At 37.7% G+C, this 20,121-nt stretch overlaps 1 protein-coding gene across 1 annotated transcript; it reads left to right on the forward strand.

The window, feature by feature from the left end:
- The first annotated feature begins 422 nt into the window (after nt 1-422).
- On the forward strand, nt 423-12,351 carry LOC145219701 (uncharacterized). The gene is made up of 2 exons (XM_080087025.1): nt 423-8,440; nt 8,909-12,351. The coding sequence occupies exons 1-2, from the start codon at nt 8,326-8,328 to the stop codon at nt 12,349-12,351; spliced, it is 3,558 nt and encodes a 1,185-aa protein (XP_079943151.1). The 5' UTR covers nt 423-8,325.
- The last annotated feature ends 7,770 nt before the right edge of the window (nt 12,352-20,121 follow it).

The following is a 20,121-nucleotide window of genomic DNA, read 5'->3' on the forward strand; positions in this document are numbered from 1 at the left end:
CTCAAACCAGAAATCATTTGTGACAAAATAAATTCCCACGTACATACGCGTCCATAACGGTAGTATTGCGGTGTAGATTTTTGTCTGTTCGAAATACAATAAAACAGCAGGTTATGGTAGGGCAGACAACTCTAAACTCGCGTGAAGACATTTAACTGACTTTCTTCACTTTACTTCGATTAATGTGGTAAAATTTATTCCAAGGGCACCCATAGACAGAGTATAAAAAAATACACAACTGCTCTCAACTTTGTATGTACATCATGTACCATGGGACCGTTTTTACACAATTATACATCCAACTACATTACCTGTTTCATATGAGTCAACATATGTCTTTTTAGGTTTCCAAGCTGTCTAAATCTCTTTGCACAAACATTACATCTATGCAATTTCTCTTCCATGTGCGTAGCGTATGTATTTTCAAATTTCCTTTAAATCTAAATGTCTTTTCACAGACACGACATCGATGAGTTTTCTGTTGTGTGTGAGTCAACATGTGCCCTTTCAAAGTTCCAGCCAATCCAAACCTTTTCTTGCAAACATCGCATTGATAAATCTTCTCTTTAGAATGAGTTAACATGTGTAACTTTACATGCCCACGGAGTGCAAATGCTTTTTTACAAATTTCACATCGATGCGGTTTTTCTTTTGTGTGAGTCAACATGTGTGTTTTCAAATTTCCAGCTTGACTAAATCTTTTCTCACAAACATCACATCGATGTGGTTTCTCTTTTGTGTGAGTCAACATGTGGGTTTTCAAAGTTCCCCTCTGACGAAACCGTTTTTCACAAACATGGCATCCGTGAGGTTTTCCTTCAGTGTGAGTCAAAATGTGTGATTTCAAAGTAGACCCATATCTAAATCTTTTATCACAAATATTACATCGATGTGGTTTTTCGTTTGTGTGAATCAACATGTGTGCTTTTAAATTACCATCAAGGATAAACATTTTCTTACAAACATCACACCGATGGCTTTTTTCTTTACTATGAGTCAACAGGTGTCTTTTCAAATTTCCACTTTGCCGAAATTCTTTTTCGCATACGTCACACCGATGGATTTTTTTCTTAGTGTGAGACATGTATGTTTTCAAAACTTCCTTTCGACTAGATCCTGTTTCACGAACATCACAAGGATGTGGTTGTTTCCAATTTCCAGTTTGGTGTAATTGCTCATCCATGTCCCAGCATTGAAAGTTGTGGTTCTCGTAAGTACCTGGTTGCCTTTGCAATATTATAGATGGCGCTGTAATAAATCAGGGCGGTTGGAACATTATGCACTCCCTCACAAAAAGGAAATTTGAATCTCATTAAACCTTTGAAATACATAAAATTGACTGCTTCTGACCAGAAATGCGGATTGACCAGCTGTTACCATCGATTTCGTTGCTGTTATAAGGTATTGCCAACATAATAAATCATAAGCAAATACGCATCACAAAGATTGGAAAGTTAAAATGTAACAAATTACTCGAGTACACTTAATTACCACTATCAACAACTAATATCATACAACCGCTTCCGAAACCACGAAACAACTATTTAAATCTTGCCTAGAGAGAAACTATTTGTTTGTTTACCTGCATCTATCTACTGCTACTTTTCTTATTTTTGACTACCACAAATAAATCGATGGGTGAAATAAAATCAACCGAACAGCACAATTAGATAAGAACAGTTCCATCACCAACAAAACAACAGTCCGACAACGTTTTACTCACATACACGATATTGTTTTATAGTAAAGCCAACTGCATCTGTTTTTGTGAAATAGTTAAAAGCCGCTGATGGTAGGGACAAGTGCTAGCTAGTTTCTGCGCAAAACATCCCAAAACGCGTCGTGAATGTCAAACTGGGCCATGCGTCGCAACAAAAACAAAGTGTGCAGTGAACCGTAGCTGAAAGAAAAAGGCAGTCGTGCATTGCCAGTGCGCAGACGTTACTAATTTGTTAACTTGAAAATAACTAGTCTGGGGAAGTAGCATAAAAATGCTGTATCCTTTTCAGTATTTCGCATCTTGACAACTGTACAGAGGAACTATAATTCGTTAACAACCAGAATAACGTTTTTGTGCTCATATTGCAATTCCAACTTTGCCTGACTGCAACGTAAATGAACACAAAGTTTTTGTTCACAATATTATTTATCGAAGTTAATACGCTTTGTTGTTATAAACCAGAGGTGGCCAACTTGCCAGTCGTTAGATCGACGAAAATTTTTCTGAATTGTACACGATCGACTGATCAGTCGTAATTTAGGCTGCCACTAACACAAAGCAATAACGCACATTTCTTCATGGTATTTGATTGACAACCACTGAATATTAATAACCATGAGTTTTATTGTCAAGCATCACCTAGTTCTTAAAACGTCGCATAAGTAAATATTTTTCATCCAAGTAGTCAGGGGGAACTTTTAAATCTCCCCAATCAATTGCAACTGCTTCGTTAACGCAAACACTCGAGTTGTGACGACAAACATTGCAGTTGTTACGACATAATTTGGTGCCAAACTAACAATTGTTACGCAACAAAGAAAGTGACAATTACATAGGTATTGTCTTATTGTACTTTGTGTGTTGTGTCAAAATGTCAGAAGTGCTGTTTTATATTATTTATTTGTTTTTCAATTGATAAGCTTTTGATTAGTAGTGGAGAATTTAGTGGCGATCGACGAGTCAAAAGCAGGCGATCGACGTGTTGGCCACACCTGTTATAAACGATGGAAAACAATGGAATGTTACAAAATGCAAGTAGGCAACCGTAAGCAGTGAGTATAAACCACCGCATTAGGTGTATTACCACCACGCCGCATGTAACAAAAATCAATGAGTTTGGCTTTGCGCTTTCTATGTTCGACGCAGTGTTTAAGGTGAATACTGACCACCATACCAATATGTATTGTTTGTACTAAGCAAACGTTTTGTAAAGAGTATTTGTTTTCGTTTTAAACTCCATGTGCTGGAAAATTAGCAACTTTCTATGCTTGCTGTGGGTGCAACTGTTTACTAGTTGATGTCTGCTGAAAAGTCTTTTGAGTGTTTGTTACGGTAGGTTCAAAAACTTCGCAATTGGGTGGCATATCATACTGTCGGCGCATTGTGCAAAACTAAATTACTGTTTTTTTACGTCACCTTTTTTTCTTATTCTTGTGAAGTTGAGTCTTTTTCTGAATATGCTTAACGACAAAACACAACCGTGCACCATTAGAGCGACTTTTAATGCATCTCAATGCAGCTAATCACAATGAGGGCACGGATTTTCTGCAGCTGTCGTTTGTGTAACCACGGCTCTTTGTAACATTTTTTCGAAGGAAACTGATTGTATTCAAGCAACAAACGCCCTTGATAAATGCTAAAGCAAGTTCCTGTGCGTCCGTTCAATTTATGCACGGACTATTATAAGATAGGTTCATTAATTCAAACAATAGACCTTTGTTTCGTTAGTCAAGCACGGAGAGGGGATTTTTGTACATCCGTCCTTTATACGTGCTAGTTTATGAGGGAAAGTTTGTTCATGAATTTTATTCTTCCTACTTACTTTTCGTGCAGCTGTTTCTTATTATGAAAACACTAGCGTTTTTTGGTGCAGTTAGAGTTGTGAGAAAAGTGTGAGACTGTTGCTCAGGTTTTGTTTCAATGAATTTAGGATGTCTTAACCAGTCAGAGTTTTGTCGCTTTTAAAGTTTGAGAGGTGTTTTGTCTCAAATTAAGAGCAACAAAGATAATTACAAATGTGCGAAAGAAACTAAAAACATCCACATAGGTTGCATTCTTGCACTTTTAAAGTGGTCGCGAAGATTCATCCCAACTTAAAAACTGTAACGTTTTTTTCCTATTTCATGCGACTAAAGTGTAAATTGTGGTTGAATGTAAATACTTCTTTAGTGCACAATACTAAGAAACACTAGCAATTGTTCGTGCACAAACTTTACTTTTTTGTTTTGTTTATTGCTGTGTAACAAATTTTCCTTGCATAATCCTAAACGCGGTAATCTTATAAAACTAGGTGAAAACAATCTCGTACGTTGTTAATGAAGTTCTTAAAGGTTTCCTAAATGAGTAAATTAGCTTTTTTCCTTCACTCAGCAAAAAACAGTTGTAAAAAGACCGCTTGCAAAAATTAAAACTTTGGGAACCATTCATGATTTTGAATGTTGTTTAGTGCAAAATAGCATAATAATGATCCATTCTGCCAGAGTTTTTGACTTTGCACGACTGCAAGGCAAAAAAGCTTACTTTTATATTGACTTTTAACGCTAAATTATATGTCAAATACATTCTGGTAGCTGTGTTAAAAGAATCAAAAGGAAGTTGCACAAAAAAAGGTTGAGAACCACTGTTTTAGCGAATGTTATCTTCTTCACATTAATCTGTTTTCGGTAAACGATATGCTTAGTTAATCAAACTAGGAAAGCCAGGCCTCTGATCAAAATAACAATTGTTACGCAACAAAGAAAGTGACAATTACATAGGAATTGTCTTGTTGTACTTTGTGTGTTGTGTCAAAATGTCAGAAGTGCTGTTTTATATTATTTATTTGTTTTTCAATTAATAAGCTTTTGATTAGTAGTGGAGAATTTAGTGGCGATCGACGAGTCAAAAGCAGGCGATCGACGTGTTGGCCACACCTGTTATAAACGATGGAAAACAATGGAATGTTACAAAATGCAAGTAGGCAACCGTAAGCAGTGAGTATAAACCACCGCATTAGGTGTATTACCACCACGCCGCATGTAACAAAAATCAATGAGTTTGGCTTTGCGCTTTCTATGTTCGACGCAGTGTTTAAGGTGAATATTGACCACCATACCAATATGTATTGTTTGTACTAACCAAACGTTTTGTAAAGAGTATTTGTTTTCGTTTTAAACTCCATGTGCTGGAAAATTAGCAACTTTCTATGCTTGCTGTGGGTGCAACTGTTTACTAGTTGATGTCTGCTGAAAAGTCTTTTGAGTGTTTGTTACGGTAGGTTCAAAAACTTCGCAATTGGGTGGCATATCATACTGTCGGCGCATTGTGCAAAACTAAATTACTGTTTTTTTACGTCACCTTTTTTCTTATTCTTGTGAAGTTGAGTCTTTTTCTGAATATGCTTAACGACAAAACACAACCGTGCACCATTAGAGCGACTTTTAATGCATCTCAATGCAGCTAATCACAATGAGTGCGCGGATTTTCTGCAGCTGTCGTTTGTGTAACCACGGCTCTTTGTAACATTTTTTCGAAGGAAACTGATCATTGTATTCAAGCAACAAACGCCCTTGATAAATGCTAAAGCAAGTTCCTGTGCGTCCGTTCAATTTATGCACGGACTATTATAAGATAGGTTCATTAATTCAAACAATAGACCTTTGTTTCATCAGTCAAGTACGGAGAGGGGATTTTTGTACATCCGTCCTTTATACGTGCTAGTTTATGAGGGAAAGTTTGTTCATGAATTTTATTCTTCCTACTTACTTTTCGTGCAGCCGTTTCTTATTATGAAAACACTAGCGTTTTTTTGGTGCAGTTAGAGTTGTGAGAAAAGTGTGAGACTGTTGCTCAGGTTTTGTTTTGTGAATTTAGGATGTCTTAACCAGTCAGAGGTTTGTCGCTTTTAAAGTTTGAGAGGTGTTTTGTCTCAAATTAAGAGCAACAAAGATAATTGCAAATGTGCGAAAGAAACTAAAAACATCCACATAGGTTGCTTTTATCTAACTAAGAAAGGGGAGGCCAACCTATGGCGCATTGCATTCTTGCACTTTTAAAGTGGTCGCGAAGATTCATCCCAACTTAAAAACTGTAACGTTTTTTTTCCTATTTCATGCGACTAAAGTGTGAATTGTGGTTGAATGTAAATACTTCTTTAGTGCACAATACTAAGAAACACTAGCAATTGTTCGTGCACAAACTTTACTTTTTTGTTTTGTTTATTGCTGTGTAACAAATTTTCCTTGCATAATCCTAAACGCGGTAATCTTATAAAACTAGGTGAAACCAATCTCGTACGTTGACTTTTAACGCTAAATTATATGTCAAATACATTCTGGTAGCTGTGTTAAAAGAATCAAAAGGAAGTTGCACAAAAAAGGTTGAGAACCACTGTTTTAGCGAATGTTATCTTCTTCACATTAATCTGTTTTCGGTGAACGATATGCTTAATTAATCAAACTAGGAAAGCAAGGCCTCTGGCCAAGAAGTGAATGTCACCTTCGTTCTTGCAAGTCAACAACTGAAGCTCGGCCCAGTCAACGTATGAAACAAGTTGTCAAAACTTATTGTTACTTATTTTATCAAACCTGTTGTTACTTATAAAATCAATTTGCTTCATGGTCGCCAGCTTGTGTCCAAAGTAATACAGCGATATAGTGGAAATAATGCATAAATTGTCTCGTTTCGTACAAATTAACGCGGATTTGATTGGGCGAATGGTAGAATCAACAGTTTAATTTGATTTGACTGTTCAAATGCGCGTCAAAACGGTTTGTAAAAATCACGTCAAGGTATTTATTGCTCATTTGTATCACTTTGTTAAAATACACCCCCAACAAATCAAAGGGAACGAATCCCTCGTATATAAAAGAAATTGCCCTTCAACGAACACAAACCAAGTACGAAGAATATTGTGAAAAATAGCGGTGCTGTATTAATACAACATTAACGTGCGTTGCACATTTACCACCAACTGCAATAAGGAGGAACCTAAATTCGCAAGGCGATAGATTATGTTAACAAATCCCAAATTAACTTACGTGATTGCTGAAAACACCGCGCCGGGGCGATGCAACATTTAAGTACAGTAAAATCGGAAATGCAAAACATTGCAAGAATCTACAGCGCATGAAACCAGAAAGTAATCATAATCTCTTCCTTCTGTGGCTACAGGGCTGCCAAAATGCAACGCACTCAAACAAGATAAAGTTGCGAAGCTCGTTTAGCACAATTACCCCAAAACAGAGGACGCAAAAATAAGTTATACGCCCACACCGACACGCGAAGAAATGTTAGTGTGCTGAGCACGAGTTAACACTTTTATTTGAATTACTCGGCGACGAGAGGGCATTTTTAACAGTATTTTTGAAGCTAAAGGTATTCAACTTTATTTTACAACATTTTATACACGCCGCACATATCTTTCGCAACATTTTGTTTCAAAGTAATTCGTGAGGGAGACGTAATGCTCACTTGACTTTCGAGAGCAAAAATCGGAATTCTGCCGATATTATTGCAGTGCAAAGAGGACCATATCGATAACTGAGTCCAACATATTTTAATTCGAAGACCGAGATTATATGAAATTTCGATACAATGGATACACAGTACCGAGTACTTATAACTAAAAAAATAATCCACCCAATGTTGTAAATAGTATCCATCTAAAACAATTTTAAGCCCTCACAGTATTGCTAGAAAAACTAGGTTGCGATGGGATTCGAACCCATCTTTTCACGACTCGCGCTCTGCAAACTGAGCCGCACAGGATCAGTGGCGTACCCGCTAAAAGTGGAATCACAAGCACTGTTGCCTGCCTCGTATGCTGCACATGTCACCTTCGCCGGTCGCCAAGCACTGGCAAGGAGTAGCCAAAAGATTAGCCTGCGGTGGAATTCAAACCCACGACAGACATCTTTTCGGGAGCCCTACTTTAAGATTTTGCTTTAACTAAAACTTATCAAACAACTTAACACTCAAGTGACATCTATAAGCCCTACTTCATTAAACTGTGTACGAGTTGCGAAAATTAGACTACCAACTTAACTAGACGTGCGTCGCCTGGTTGCCACGTACGGTGTCCCGTTATTGCTTGATTGGTACATAAATTGGCCTAAATCGGTAAAACGGCTGGGAAAATATAATTTAAATGACCTGTTTGTGAAACAGATTTAATTTTGGATTTTTGCTCTCTCGTTAGAGATGTAAAAAGGCAGTTCAAATTTTTAACAGTGATCAGTGGGACAGTTACGCGAAAGTTGACCGGACGTTTTATAGTTTTTGGCTAACCTTCCAATAGTGACAGGCGGTTGGGCCCAGGCTTAGGATCCTATCTCCAATAGCCCTTACTGTGAGTAATTGCAGAAATTTCCACTGCAGTAAACCTTCGCACACTCGAGCCTTTCTGTTAAATGTATAACAGACGTTTTTGTCACCACATGCTCTTCATGACCAAAAAAACTTTTTAGTCCAAGTGTGTTTTTACGACATCCTATCCAAACATGTATTATCTTTATATTTGGCACTATAGACACGATTGCTGGGCGTATTTACGGAAGACCAAGTTCTGTTACAAATGTAGCGAAAAATTTATTTGAGGTTTACTTGACGGAATGTTTTTCTTTTAGATGTTGAAAAATTTAAGGAAAAATATGTGGATATTATTTCTATTGTTTGCCTTCGAATGTGTCAAAGGTGAATGTCCGGACGAGGATCACAGTCTTGCTCCTAAACCTTATGCAAGTAAGATTTTTGTTCTTAATCTGGTTAAACAAAAAAGTTTTTAATTTGGTAAATCCTGGCTTTGTCAGCTGTAAGCGGGCGTTTGGACCCAAATTCGAAATTACAAGCTGTCACGTGAGTAGGCCCTAACGATTGGCAAAACATTGTGTGAAAACAGTATTACACATTTAGATTTGTCGCTTTTTGCGTAATGATAAACATTCACCTGAATCCTTTTTTTGCCATTTTTTAGAATATGTAATATAAAATTGTTGACAGCTAAAACAATGCATGACCCATTTTTGCAATATTTCCACTCAGTCTGGACCAACCGTTAAGAACCACTAGTTTATGTCTTTGCAGCTCACATATGTGTTTATTAGTTACGTTTTTTATGATTTACCGTAGAATTTGGGCAACGCACCTTTTTGAATTTCCTGTTAGTTGGACTCAATGTATATAAAACGTTTTCTGAAATTGTATGCACAGAACTTGGCAATCTAGTGTTGTGCGAGAGACCGTACCGTGGTCCAAACTGCACCTGTCCTTCATCAATGTTTGAATGTGCCTGTCACAAATTTGGTCGATGTGGTAACAAACCAGGATGCATACCGATGTCGAAGGTAAATGACTACTGGGGGAACGACTGTGGAGATTGGAGTGATGAGTTAAGTGATATTTGTCCAAAGGGCATGTTTCAGTGTGACTGTTTCAACAACACTTGTAAGGGATTTTTGGGGTGTGTGGAAAAGGAGAGTCGATGTAATGGGGGAGTAGATTGTCTGGATGGAAGTGATGAGGTTAATTGTACTTGCCCAACTCATGAGTTTGAATGCGATTGCTACAAAAAGAAAAACTGTATCACTAGAAGTGGTTGCATTAGCAAAAGTAAGCAATGTAATGGATACACTGAATGTGGAGATTGGAGTGACGAGGTTAATTGCTCCTGCCCAAGTAATAATACGTTTAAGTGCGATTGTTACAAAACACAAAACTGCACTAATAGCAATGGCTGCATCAACACAGACTGGCAATGTAACTCGATCGATAATTGCGGTGACTCGAGTGATGAAGTTAACTGTCCTTGCCCCAATGATAGGTTTAAATGCGATTGTTACGAAACAAAAAGCTGCACCAGACATTATGGTTGTATTTTAAAAGACAGACAATGTGATGGCGAAAATAACTGTGGAGATGGAAGTGACGAAATTAATTGCACTTGTCCAGCTCATAAATTTGAATGTGCTTGTGTTAGCACGAAACAGTGCAATATCCGTACCCAAGGAAGTTGTATTGAGCGATCTTTGTTGTTCGATGGTAACCGTGACTGCGTTGATGGAAGTGACGAGACACATTACACACGCACCTGTTTTGGCGTTTACGCAAGATGTCCGTGTTATCCTGGCAAAAAACATTGCCCTTCTACTGGCAGATGCATACCTTTCGACTGGTTAGGTGACAATATAAACGATTGCTTTGATAGGAGTGACGAGCTTTGCTCGTTCTCAAACTTTACGTGTCAATCTTGCAAAATGTTTGTAACTATTTGTAACAATGAACGACTTGCCAGGTATCTTGTACATTCCACAGTTCCAGCAGAATGCAGCACAATAATCCATCCGTCGTGTGCTGATGACATCAGAAGTTGTAAAAGTCAGTACGTGATTTGCATATCTTCAGCGTGCACAAAAATAGATACAATTTGTCACAATACTTTTATTTGTAAAAACCAACAAGTCATAGCTGGAGGTGACTTCTGTGACACAATTGGTAGTTGCAGTGACAAGAGCGACGAAATCAAATCGGGATTTGGATTTAAATGCTCTGGTTCATCAAGACAAGGTGTTTGTATTTTGCCACAAATTAACGTTTACGATTCAGTAGCTCAATGTTCTGATGAATCTGATCTCTGTTTCCTTAACAGACAGTTCAGATGTTTTCAATGTTTAGATAAAAAATTAATAATATCACCCAAACAAGTGTGCGACGGTATAGTGGATTGCTTTGATATGTCAGATGAATGTTTGTGTTTGAATCAAAGTTTGTGCGACGCGATTAGGGGTGTTTGTCCGTCAAATCAGATGAATTGCCAAAATAAGTCTGTCTGTTCGCTTCAAAGTGGTAAGTTGTGCAACCACAGCGTTCATTGTGTTGACCAAATCAACACTAAATACTGTTCCTCACCTAACAAGTTGGAACAAACTCGCTGTTTACCAGAGCACTATCAAGGCCTTGAACTTGGTGAAATATTTAAGTGTTCCAAAACTGACAACAAAGCATTGAGAATATGGTTTCGGTTACACATAGATTTTGGCTTTAACGCCCTAGATTTGTTAAAGTCAATTTGTGATGGAGCAGTTGGGGACCGTCTTGGCTTACGTGGAGAAGTAAAGTGCCCAAATATGTTCTACTGCCCATCAAAAGGAGAAATCAATATAAAAAACAGTCGTGTGTGCAACGGAGAAGTCGATTGTGACGACGGATCAGACGAATTTCTGAATCGATGTCGCAATACCCGTTTTTATTGCAAAAGTAAAGGCAGGGTTTCTATTGACAGAAAAAACGTTTGTGACGGAGTTATCGATTGCGAGAATAAATCTGATGAAAGCAAGTGCCGCTGCGAAAAGAAAAGGTATTATTGCCAAAATAAACAACCTTTGTCAGTTGAGTTAAGATTGGTGCAAAATGGAATTCGGGATTGTTTGGATGGTAGTGACGAATGTGTAATATTGGCAGGGGACGCATTTGCAGATCTTAGCGAAATGATTGCCAAACCAATATTTCGAGCCTTTTTTTGGATAACATCCATGTTAAGCTTGGGAGGAAATTTGCTTGTTTTTTATGTAACGGCTTACAGCTTATGGAATTTAGACAGGAACAAAAAAGTTTCTATTAACACCAGAGTTTTTATTCTGAACCTCAGTTTCTCTGATTTTCTGATGGGAATTTATCTGCTTGCAGTTGTAGTCCAATCAACAAAATTTTCTGGCTCGTATTGTTTGTTTGATAAAGAATGGAGATCAAGTAGTTTGTGTTCAGGACTTGGAGCACTTGCAATTCTATCCTCCGAGGCATCGGCCCTAACTATGACAGCCATGACCACTTTTAGGCTTATATCAGTATTTAACCCAATTATAACTCAAAGTGTTGGTGTTCATAGAGTTCTACTTGCTGAATTGATTTGCTGGATTTTAGCTGTTGTTTTGGCAACTGTTCCTTTGCTAAACGTTACTTCAGAATATTTTACAACTGCTGTTTGGTTTCCAAACAACTTCTTTGCAAATGATTTTGTTACAAGGAAAAACATGTCATTTCTCGCAGAAAGAATTGCGGATATAAAACCAGAAAGTTGGAACGATGTGAAACGTGTCATTTACGAGGCATTTCCCCGCAATCCAATCAGGGGAGAGTTCGGATATTATGGTGAAACAAGTGTCTGTTTGCCACGTTTGTTTGCCACAACCAGTGAAATTGCTTGGGAATATTCAACTTTCCTTGTTACAATTAACTTCCTCATGTTCATATACATGGTGGTTGCGTATGTTCTTATCTACAAACAGAGCAACCGTATGAAAGGATCCAGGAGCACTGATGTCAGTTCCAAGATGCAAAAGAGAATTTCGAGGTTGATTTTGACCGACTTTTGTTGCTGGATTCCAGTTTGTGTCATGGGCTATTTGAGTGTTGGAGGAATCAAGATGCCTCCGGATGCTTACGTGTTAAGTGCTTGTCTGCTGCTTCCCATCAACAGCGCTCTCAATCCCTTGCTTTACTCGAAAACATTAGAAAATCAACTTACCAGGGCCAAAAAGTGTGTGGTGGAAAAGATATCATCTCTACAGACATCTACAAATCGCTCGTCGCATTTTACTGTAAGATACAACGCTAAAGCAGAGGAAGAAGGTGGCGGAGTAATTGAGATCGTTGAATGAAACGCGAATCTCAAATAGATAACGTTGCCCCTTCCACCATCGTTTTTTTGTGGATTGTTAAATCATGTTTTTTCTTGATTGTAGACTGTTAAATCATCTGTATCTTCGAATGACTTTGTAATGGGATTGTATCATAAAGTTTGCACGATATCGGAGGCTTACCAAGCAGTTAGATTTGACTTACTGGCTCAAAACTCGCAAGGATGTCAAATGGTGTACTTTGTTTAAGCGGATTGCCGAAATTTGTTCTTAACCCGGTTGTATTTACTGTCGCAGTTTAAAATTACTGTCGTGTATTCTAAATTTCCTGTACATCGGTGCACAACCTTTACGCTGTGTCGGCCACATTGTAATTCCTTTTTGCGCCTGACAGCCTTGGACCATTTCTAACTTGTTCCACAGATTGAGCTGAACAGTCTAGCGACCAGCCTTTGCGCTGTGTCGGCCACATTGTAAATCCTTTCTGCGCCTGACAGCCTTGGACCATTTCCCACTTGTTCCGCAGATTGAGCTGAACAGTCTAGCGACCAGCCTTAACTGTTTATAACGTCACCATCTATATCAGGGGCGGGCAACATACGGCCCGCGACGGGATTTTGAGCGGCCCGCAGTCAGTTTCAGGTATTACATGATAATGTGGCCGGCGGCCACAGTCTGCCGCAATCCCCACTACTTGCTTACTGCGTCAAATTATAGTTGTAACGGACAGTAACGCTCCCCAATAACAAAAAAACTTTCCCGCCGTTGTTACCATTGCACCATACGTCCATTGTTACGACATAACTGCCAACCTTGTGTGTGGCCTGCTTTCATGGTTTCCTTTGTTTCCACACGTACGTGTAGCCTAGTTAGTGTTTCAGCAGTGTCCAAGTCTGTGGTGTATAGAATTTTTACTGTAGTGAATAGTTTTATGTTATATGAGTTAGATCAGTGGTTCCCAACCGGGGAGGAATTTTATGAGTTCAGGGGAGGAATTTCATAAAAAAATGTAAAATAATTTACATTGGAAATGTTACAGAATATTTTTGATTTTGTATGTGCATTGGGGATGTCCATTATAATTTGGATCCGGTTGTAAAAGATTCTAAAATGGACCACCCTAATTACAAGGTCTATTTTAAATTGCTTTAATTTTTCATGTTATTGTTGTTTTTCGTCTTATTGGGAGGAATTAATAGTTCGAAAATTGGCAAAGGGAGGAATGCAACAAAAAAGGTTGGGAACCACTGAGTTAGATTGTTTGGACCGTATTGTAATTGCGACGTTCTTGATTGTATTTAGTTTAGGTGGTCAAAAACCCGTTTTAAATCACTGGATAAATATTCAGGAATCCGGCCCGCCAGGTACTTCATTTTTCCATATCAGGCCCGCTGACTGGAGAAGTTGCCCGCCCCTGATCTGTATAGTGACGCAAATGATGCCTGTTTTTTCGCAGTATGCCAATAGTAGACTTACAAAAAATCTGTAGCAGATATGGCTCCTGGGTTGTTAAATTGTAATAAAGATGAACATTTCGTATTCGAACGTTGCTTAATCGGAACAAGGTCTTTCAAAGAAAATATAATATATATTCCGATTTAGCTGAATTAGAAAGGGATGTCCAATTTAGGCACAAAACCATGCCAAACTGAGAGAAGGGTCGGACCATCTAGCAACGACAGGGTACAGCAGCGGGGATGTTTTTGATGACGTGGATGTGAACAAACCATTAACGAAATAACTGAAGGTGTTCAGACAGTATGTATAAAATACAAATTGAATCTAAACAAAACAAAAAGCGTTTCAACTCTTAAAATTTGGGTGTAGCACAACTAAGTAAAGTTAACATTTTATTAGTTTGCATGTTACTTAAATTATTTTGACTGATCGAGGCCTTATTTTTAAATAGTTGAAACTAATTGGTGAGTTTTGTATCCGGAGCATGTACGGACAGGCGAACATTACATCTAGGTTGTTGAAGCAAAAAGGACTGTATGCGCTGACACTGTACACAACAATAACGGCTGACATGTTAACAGCTGGATTGTAAAACCGTGACCAAATCATAATATAAAATCCAGACACGTATATGACAGATTGGTTCCGACTTATATTGTGTTTGCTGGTGTCGGTGCTGCCTTATTAATCAACATCAGCATACCGAATTTATTTCCAGGTTTCTTGCGTCTTAATTGTCAATTATGAATGAGTGGTAATGTTTCTAATTGTGTAAACTGACCAAGCATATAAACCAGTGGTTCTCAAAGTATGTGTCGCGACCCAAATATGGGTCGCGCAGGGTCAAAAAATGGGTCGCGCTACGGTAATTCAATTCTGCCCAAACGAACTATTACTGAATTAAGCAAACACAAACGAATTTATTTAATGCAGTAATATGGTCACCACACTCGACCACGTTGTGCAGTAAATAGAACCAATCATTACCACATACAGAATATAGCCTTTCAACTTTACTGTTACGCACATGGCGATTGTAACGTCATAGCACGGGAAGTAACAGGACAAGTTAATCATGCTAAACTGAACCTGGAGATGTAACAGTTAGCGTGTGAGGATGAGTAAGTATTCGTACAAGGACAATTTTTTGGATTTGGGATTCACTATCAATAATCATGGTGCTGTAAAGCCGCAATGTGTGCTGTGTTATGCAGTGTTGTCCAACGAACCAAGCTCGTTCAGCCTGCAGCCATTTTCACATGGCCACAATCCTATGCGGCAATAACGGTGGACTCGAAATTGCAGTCCGCCTCGTTATCTAACATCACAGTTAAAAGTCGAATCACAGACCTTTCACTGAATATAAAGTATCAAGTGGTCTCCCGAATGAAAAATAGAGCCGCGCATTGAAGATGTTAGGAAAATTTCGGTTTCATCAATCACATCAAATAAATAAACTATTTGTATGTAATCAATCATTGTTTCATAGAACTGTGTAGTACAAATGGTTGTCTGTGTCTATCATTTCATGCATATCAGAAAAATACTTTTTTTGAGGTTTGGGTCGTGAGGTGTTTATAAAACTCAGATTTGGGTCGCGGTCAAAAAAGTTTGAGAACCACTGATATAAACTATAGTGGCAATTTATACAGAAATTATAACTACATGGTAACTGAAATGCAATGGCGGTCGTGTTCTACAATATACTATCTCCGCTGGAAGCAATATACCAGACTTTGGTTGGTTTATTTTTGCTGCAGACAACTACAACAATGTAGTGCGATTCTACGTAAAGCCACAATATGAATTTGAATAGTAGAAGTTGTCTAGGCAGAAGACCAAGCAAAAATTAACTGACTACTGACTCTTGATAACATGAAAGACACAAGTATATAAGCACACATCAAAACCCCCTCATCAAACTGCGAACGTTGGATCTACGATTGGCCTGAAAGAACATAACACTTCTATCCTTTGTCCAAACATCATTTGGCAATTATAAGGACTTTTCCCACTGCGGTCCCACGCAATTAAACACTTAGCGTACACAAAATTACGTAAAGGAAAACTGACAAGTCACGTCGGCTCTTAATCATGACATCGGTATAGCTACTAACACAGGAATTCACAGTACCCAGGTTTGCTCAATTCCGGTAGGTGGCGAACGCAAATATTTGAAATATAGTTTGTGTAAAGAATACTGACGGTTAGGGGGCTATTAGGGTTGTTGGTATGAGGTTTCATAACAATAAAATCAACCTAAAAAAACTGTTCTTTAGCTTACATTCCCCCAACCCTGTCCCAGTTACGTAAGCTATAGTTCAGAGCAAGGAATTTTTTAATATTGTGCACCCTTGTACACGACCTTTATGCACATACCCAGATGCGCAGGGACTGACTGAAGATGACCATCAGTATTTAGCAAACCTTTTGTGCTGTGAGTTCTTGTGTGAGGAGCTCTAAGAATGAAATAATTACATGACATTTTTTTAGGAGCGTCCACGTAATTTATACCCGCTAATAGAAAGACGATGCGACTGCGACGTACAAGGTTTATTGCAAAAGCTTTATCGTACATTCTCGTTTAATGAAAAAAAGGAGTAAGCTATAGTTCAGAACAAGTAATGTTTTAATATTGTACACGCCCTTTATGAACATACCCACATGCGTAGGGACTGACTGAAGATTACTTTCAATCTTAAACAAGTTTATTATAAGCTTGTAAAAACTTGTAAATTTCTTTATTTATTTTTGGTCTACTTTTGACAAACTAAAAGCATTTACTAATTAACCCGGTGTTTTTAAACTGTTAAATTCGGGACCTCAAATACTAAGTTTGGTAACCGCTTGACTAATCCATGTGATACATGTGACGACGAAGCAGTTTCCGCTTTGAATCACCTACCCTGCACCGTTACACGCGATTGTTTTTATCTGCACTGCAACCCATAAGCAGGAATATATACGGTGTTTAAGGACGAGATTGCGTACAACTTAACCTACGGTAAAGTAATGTGTAAAGGAAGTGTTCCATTTAATTCATTGACGGATTTCGTTACTTGGAAAATGCTTTCCATTCTTTGTTGCAAAGGTAGTGGTTTGCAAATATCTGGTTGCTACACCAGTTTGGGTCGTGAAATGTGTAAACGTCTTTATGTAACAATACGTTTTGTAAACTTCTGTTTTGGTTAAGGAGGGAATGTAAAAACCAAAAGATTTAATTTATGTCTCGTAAATCTTGATCGTAATTTTATTAGTGTTGAGTTACTGTCAAGCATTTATTTTTTTGTTGCATCACAGTCTGGTGTTTGCGTGGTGTCTGTTAAGTTAGCACTATTTTTTTCAGGTTTACCGAGAAAGATTAGCTTGCCTCAATACAAATTCTTTTTTAAAAGAACATTGAGCTTTTCCACAAGGCTCAAAAAAGTGGTCTCGAACAGTCGTTTACGTATGTCTTGGTTATTCGCGGACCCCTGGTTTGAAGAAATTAAAAGCCATAAAAGAATAACAAAAACATATTTACTGCAAAAAACTTAAAATCAGGGTTGCCCAACCTTTTTAAGTGTCTTCATGCCAAAGCATGTCAAATGGGTAGTGTGCTCATTATGTTACGCGATAACTGTATTGTTATCAAATGCTGGTAATCAATCACTGTAGTGCGGTGATACATTTATTGATGATTACACTGTACGCAGTATGAAGCTTAATCCGCATTTTGCTGCGGATGAAATGCATTTTGAAGAAGATTTAGATCATTTAACAAAATGCCTTAGGATAAAACTAAAATACTTACGCTGAAGTCTTCACCGAACTTTCTTTTTGCTAAAGGAAGGTAGCTGTGCCCAATTAATAGCAGATGTGCTTATGCGAATGGAGCTGAACAAATAGGCCTTGGCCTCTTGGTAGTATTTTAAGATATATGAGTCATGTTAGTAGCAAAACTTAGTACAGCATAAATAAACGATACTGGTATGCCAAACGTTTCAGCAATGCGTGTCCAACCGTTTTTGCAGGGACCACAATGAACAGGTCAGGAATGTGTCGTATAAGTTTTAGAATTTCGGCTTTTCTGGCATTAGCTGCAATATTTTTTTGAATTCTCTGCTTATTACAGCGACGAATCAAAAAATTTGACGCAGGTCTTGGCAAAAAGATAATCGATAAAAAGGTGCGTATCGCATTATCTGTTACAATTTGATGTATGTGTACATTTATTTTAGATAACTTCATGCTTGTGTCTTTGTTTTGGCAGCCACTGTTTCAACTTATCGAATTCCCGCTCTTGAAACAACACGTAAATATAACTCCAGTAACCAAACTGGAGAATAAGAAATGTTCCAAACCTATCCTCAAGTTCGTGTTTGTAAAAACTCATAAAACTGGTTCTACCACTGATTTTGGTACTTAAGTGTAAAGTTGGTACGCAGTTCTGTTTATAAAAGATAAAAAAAAGGTTCTGCATGTCATGTAATTGCATTTTGCAGTTGCAGACTGCGGGGTTTCCGAAATCCATAGTAGGGGGATATCCCGGTCGTTTTAAGTGCAAGTTCAGTTTTCCCAAAGGATCTACAATAGGGTTGCCATACGTCAGGATTTTCCCTGACATGTCAGGGAATTTAGTGTTTAAATCAGCGTCAGGGAGAAATGATAAAATGTACTTAAAAGTCAGGAATTTAAGAGAACAAAATATATGCTATGAAATTAATGTACCAACGGAAAAAGTTTCTAGTAGTTAGCTATAATCGCGTCAAAACCACTGATCTCTATAAACACTGGATTGCGCTTCTGGCCGTCACGGTTGAAGCAAATTGAAGCGTAATGGCGGCTGCAAAAGGAAGCCCCAAAAATGCATACGGGCAATGGGGAGAGAGTGGAAAAAAGTCGATAAATCTTGTTTCAAGCAATTTTATAGCGATTTTTGCACATATGATTTGTAGTTTAATAGGACGCATCTGTTCCAATAAATATGCTCAGACTGACTATGGTGTGTGTTAGTGTAGGTGTGCTGGGAATACATTGTTAAGTTAGTGTTGAAATAAATCGTTACTGAGTGGTAATAAATGTTTCATTGTGCAATATAAGTAGTTTTCGTGCTTTTTAAGTGATTTGGACATAAATCCAACAAGATGTATATTTTATTCACACAAGATGATGTGATACTTTGTGTGACATTACCTTGTGCTAATCCAACTGCTCTTTTTGACTGTCATCTAACTCCAGGAAATTCTGAGGAATGGTATAAACGTTTCAATTAAAATCACAAAAAAAAATAATATTTCAACTATTTTTGGCAGTATTTGCCTTTTTTTCTGGATTGAGTGCATTTGATGTGGGTCTTTATTATCCTGCCATGGTGATATTATTAAATTTTGCAGTCCCATTTTACATTTATAATAAAGTTGTTTCAAAACATTTCAGACACAATAGGGTTTATGTTTTTATAATAAGCAACCTTAATTGTCTCAGGAAAAATTCCACTGGAAATGTTTCAGTCTCTTCCCAAACCCTCAAGCTTGATGACACTGCAGGATTACAATACAGCCATTTTCGACAACAAATACACTACGGAGGGATTGGAATCACATTAAACATTTTTTGTGTGTATACTGTTCTACTTGCACCATATATGTTTTGTAATCATTTATGACACATAGCCTGTGATATGCTGCACATTTTAAATTTAAACAACTTTGAGGTTGTTGTTTTTTTTATCTTGTGAATGCACCATCTGTTATAATGGGATAACCAATAATGGTGATGCATCTGACAAAATTTACAGGATATCTGTTTGAACTTGGCTGGTGCAATTGTATTTGTTGCCTTTATTCCTGTTTAGCAAGAATTTAAGTTTTGGTGAAAAGTGTTGTGTATGCGTGTTTTTGCAGAAAATTGTTTATTAAGTGGAATAAAAACAATATCTCAAGATTCTGACTGAAATAGTCGCCTACATAAACAGGCAACTCATTTGGGTAGTTATACTTGTCCACCCTAACTGCTATGATTTCTTAAATGCATTTATATGCACATGTATCTCTTTGAGATATTGGAATTTTGTTGAGAGTTTATAGTTTGAGAACTCACAACATTATAACAAAAATTTATTCCACACATGTTGGATGCAAACTGAAAAGGGTATATTAAATGAGGTAAAAAATGTGAGCTTTTTAGATTTATGGTGTGCAACATACAAGCAAAATAATGTTGAACCGACTACAAAAAACTTTAAAACAGTCACATTTAAGGCCCAAGACTTTTGTGACAATCAAAAACAGCAGTTTGGATCAGCACATGCTAAATGAAGTATCACATCGTCTTGTGTGAAGGAAAGAGCCA

This window comes from Phallusia mammillata, chromosome 3 (genome assembly GCF_965637545.1).
Source record: "Phallusia mammillata chromosome 3, kaPhaMamm4.hap1.1, whole genome shotgun sequence".
Taxonomy (NCBI): Eukaryota; Metazoa; Chordata; class Ascidiacea; order Phlebobranchia; family Ascidiidae; genus Phallusia; species Phallusia mammillata.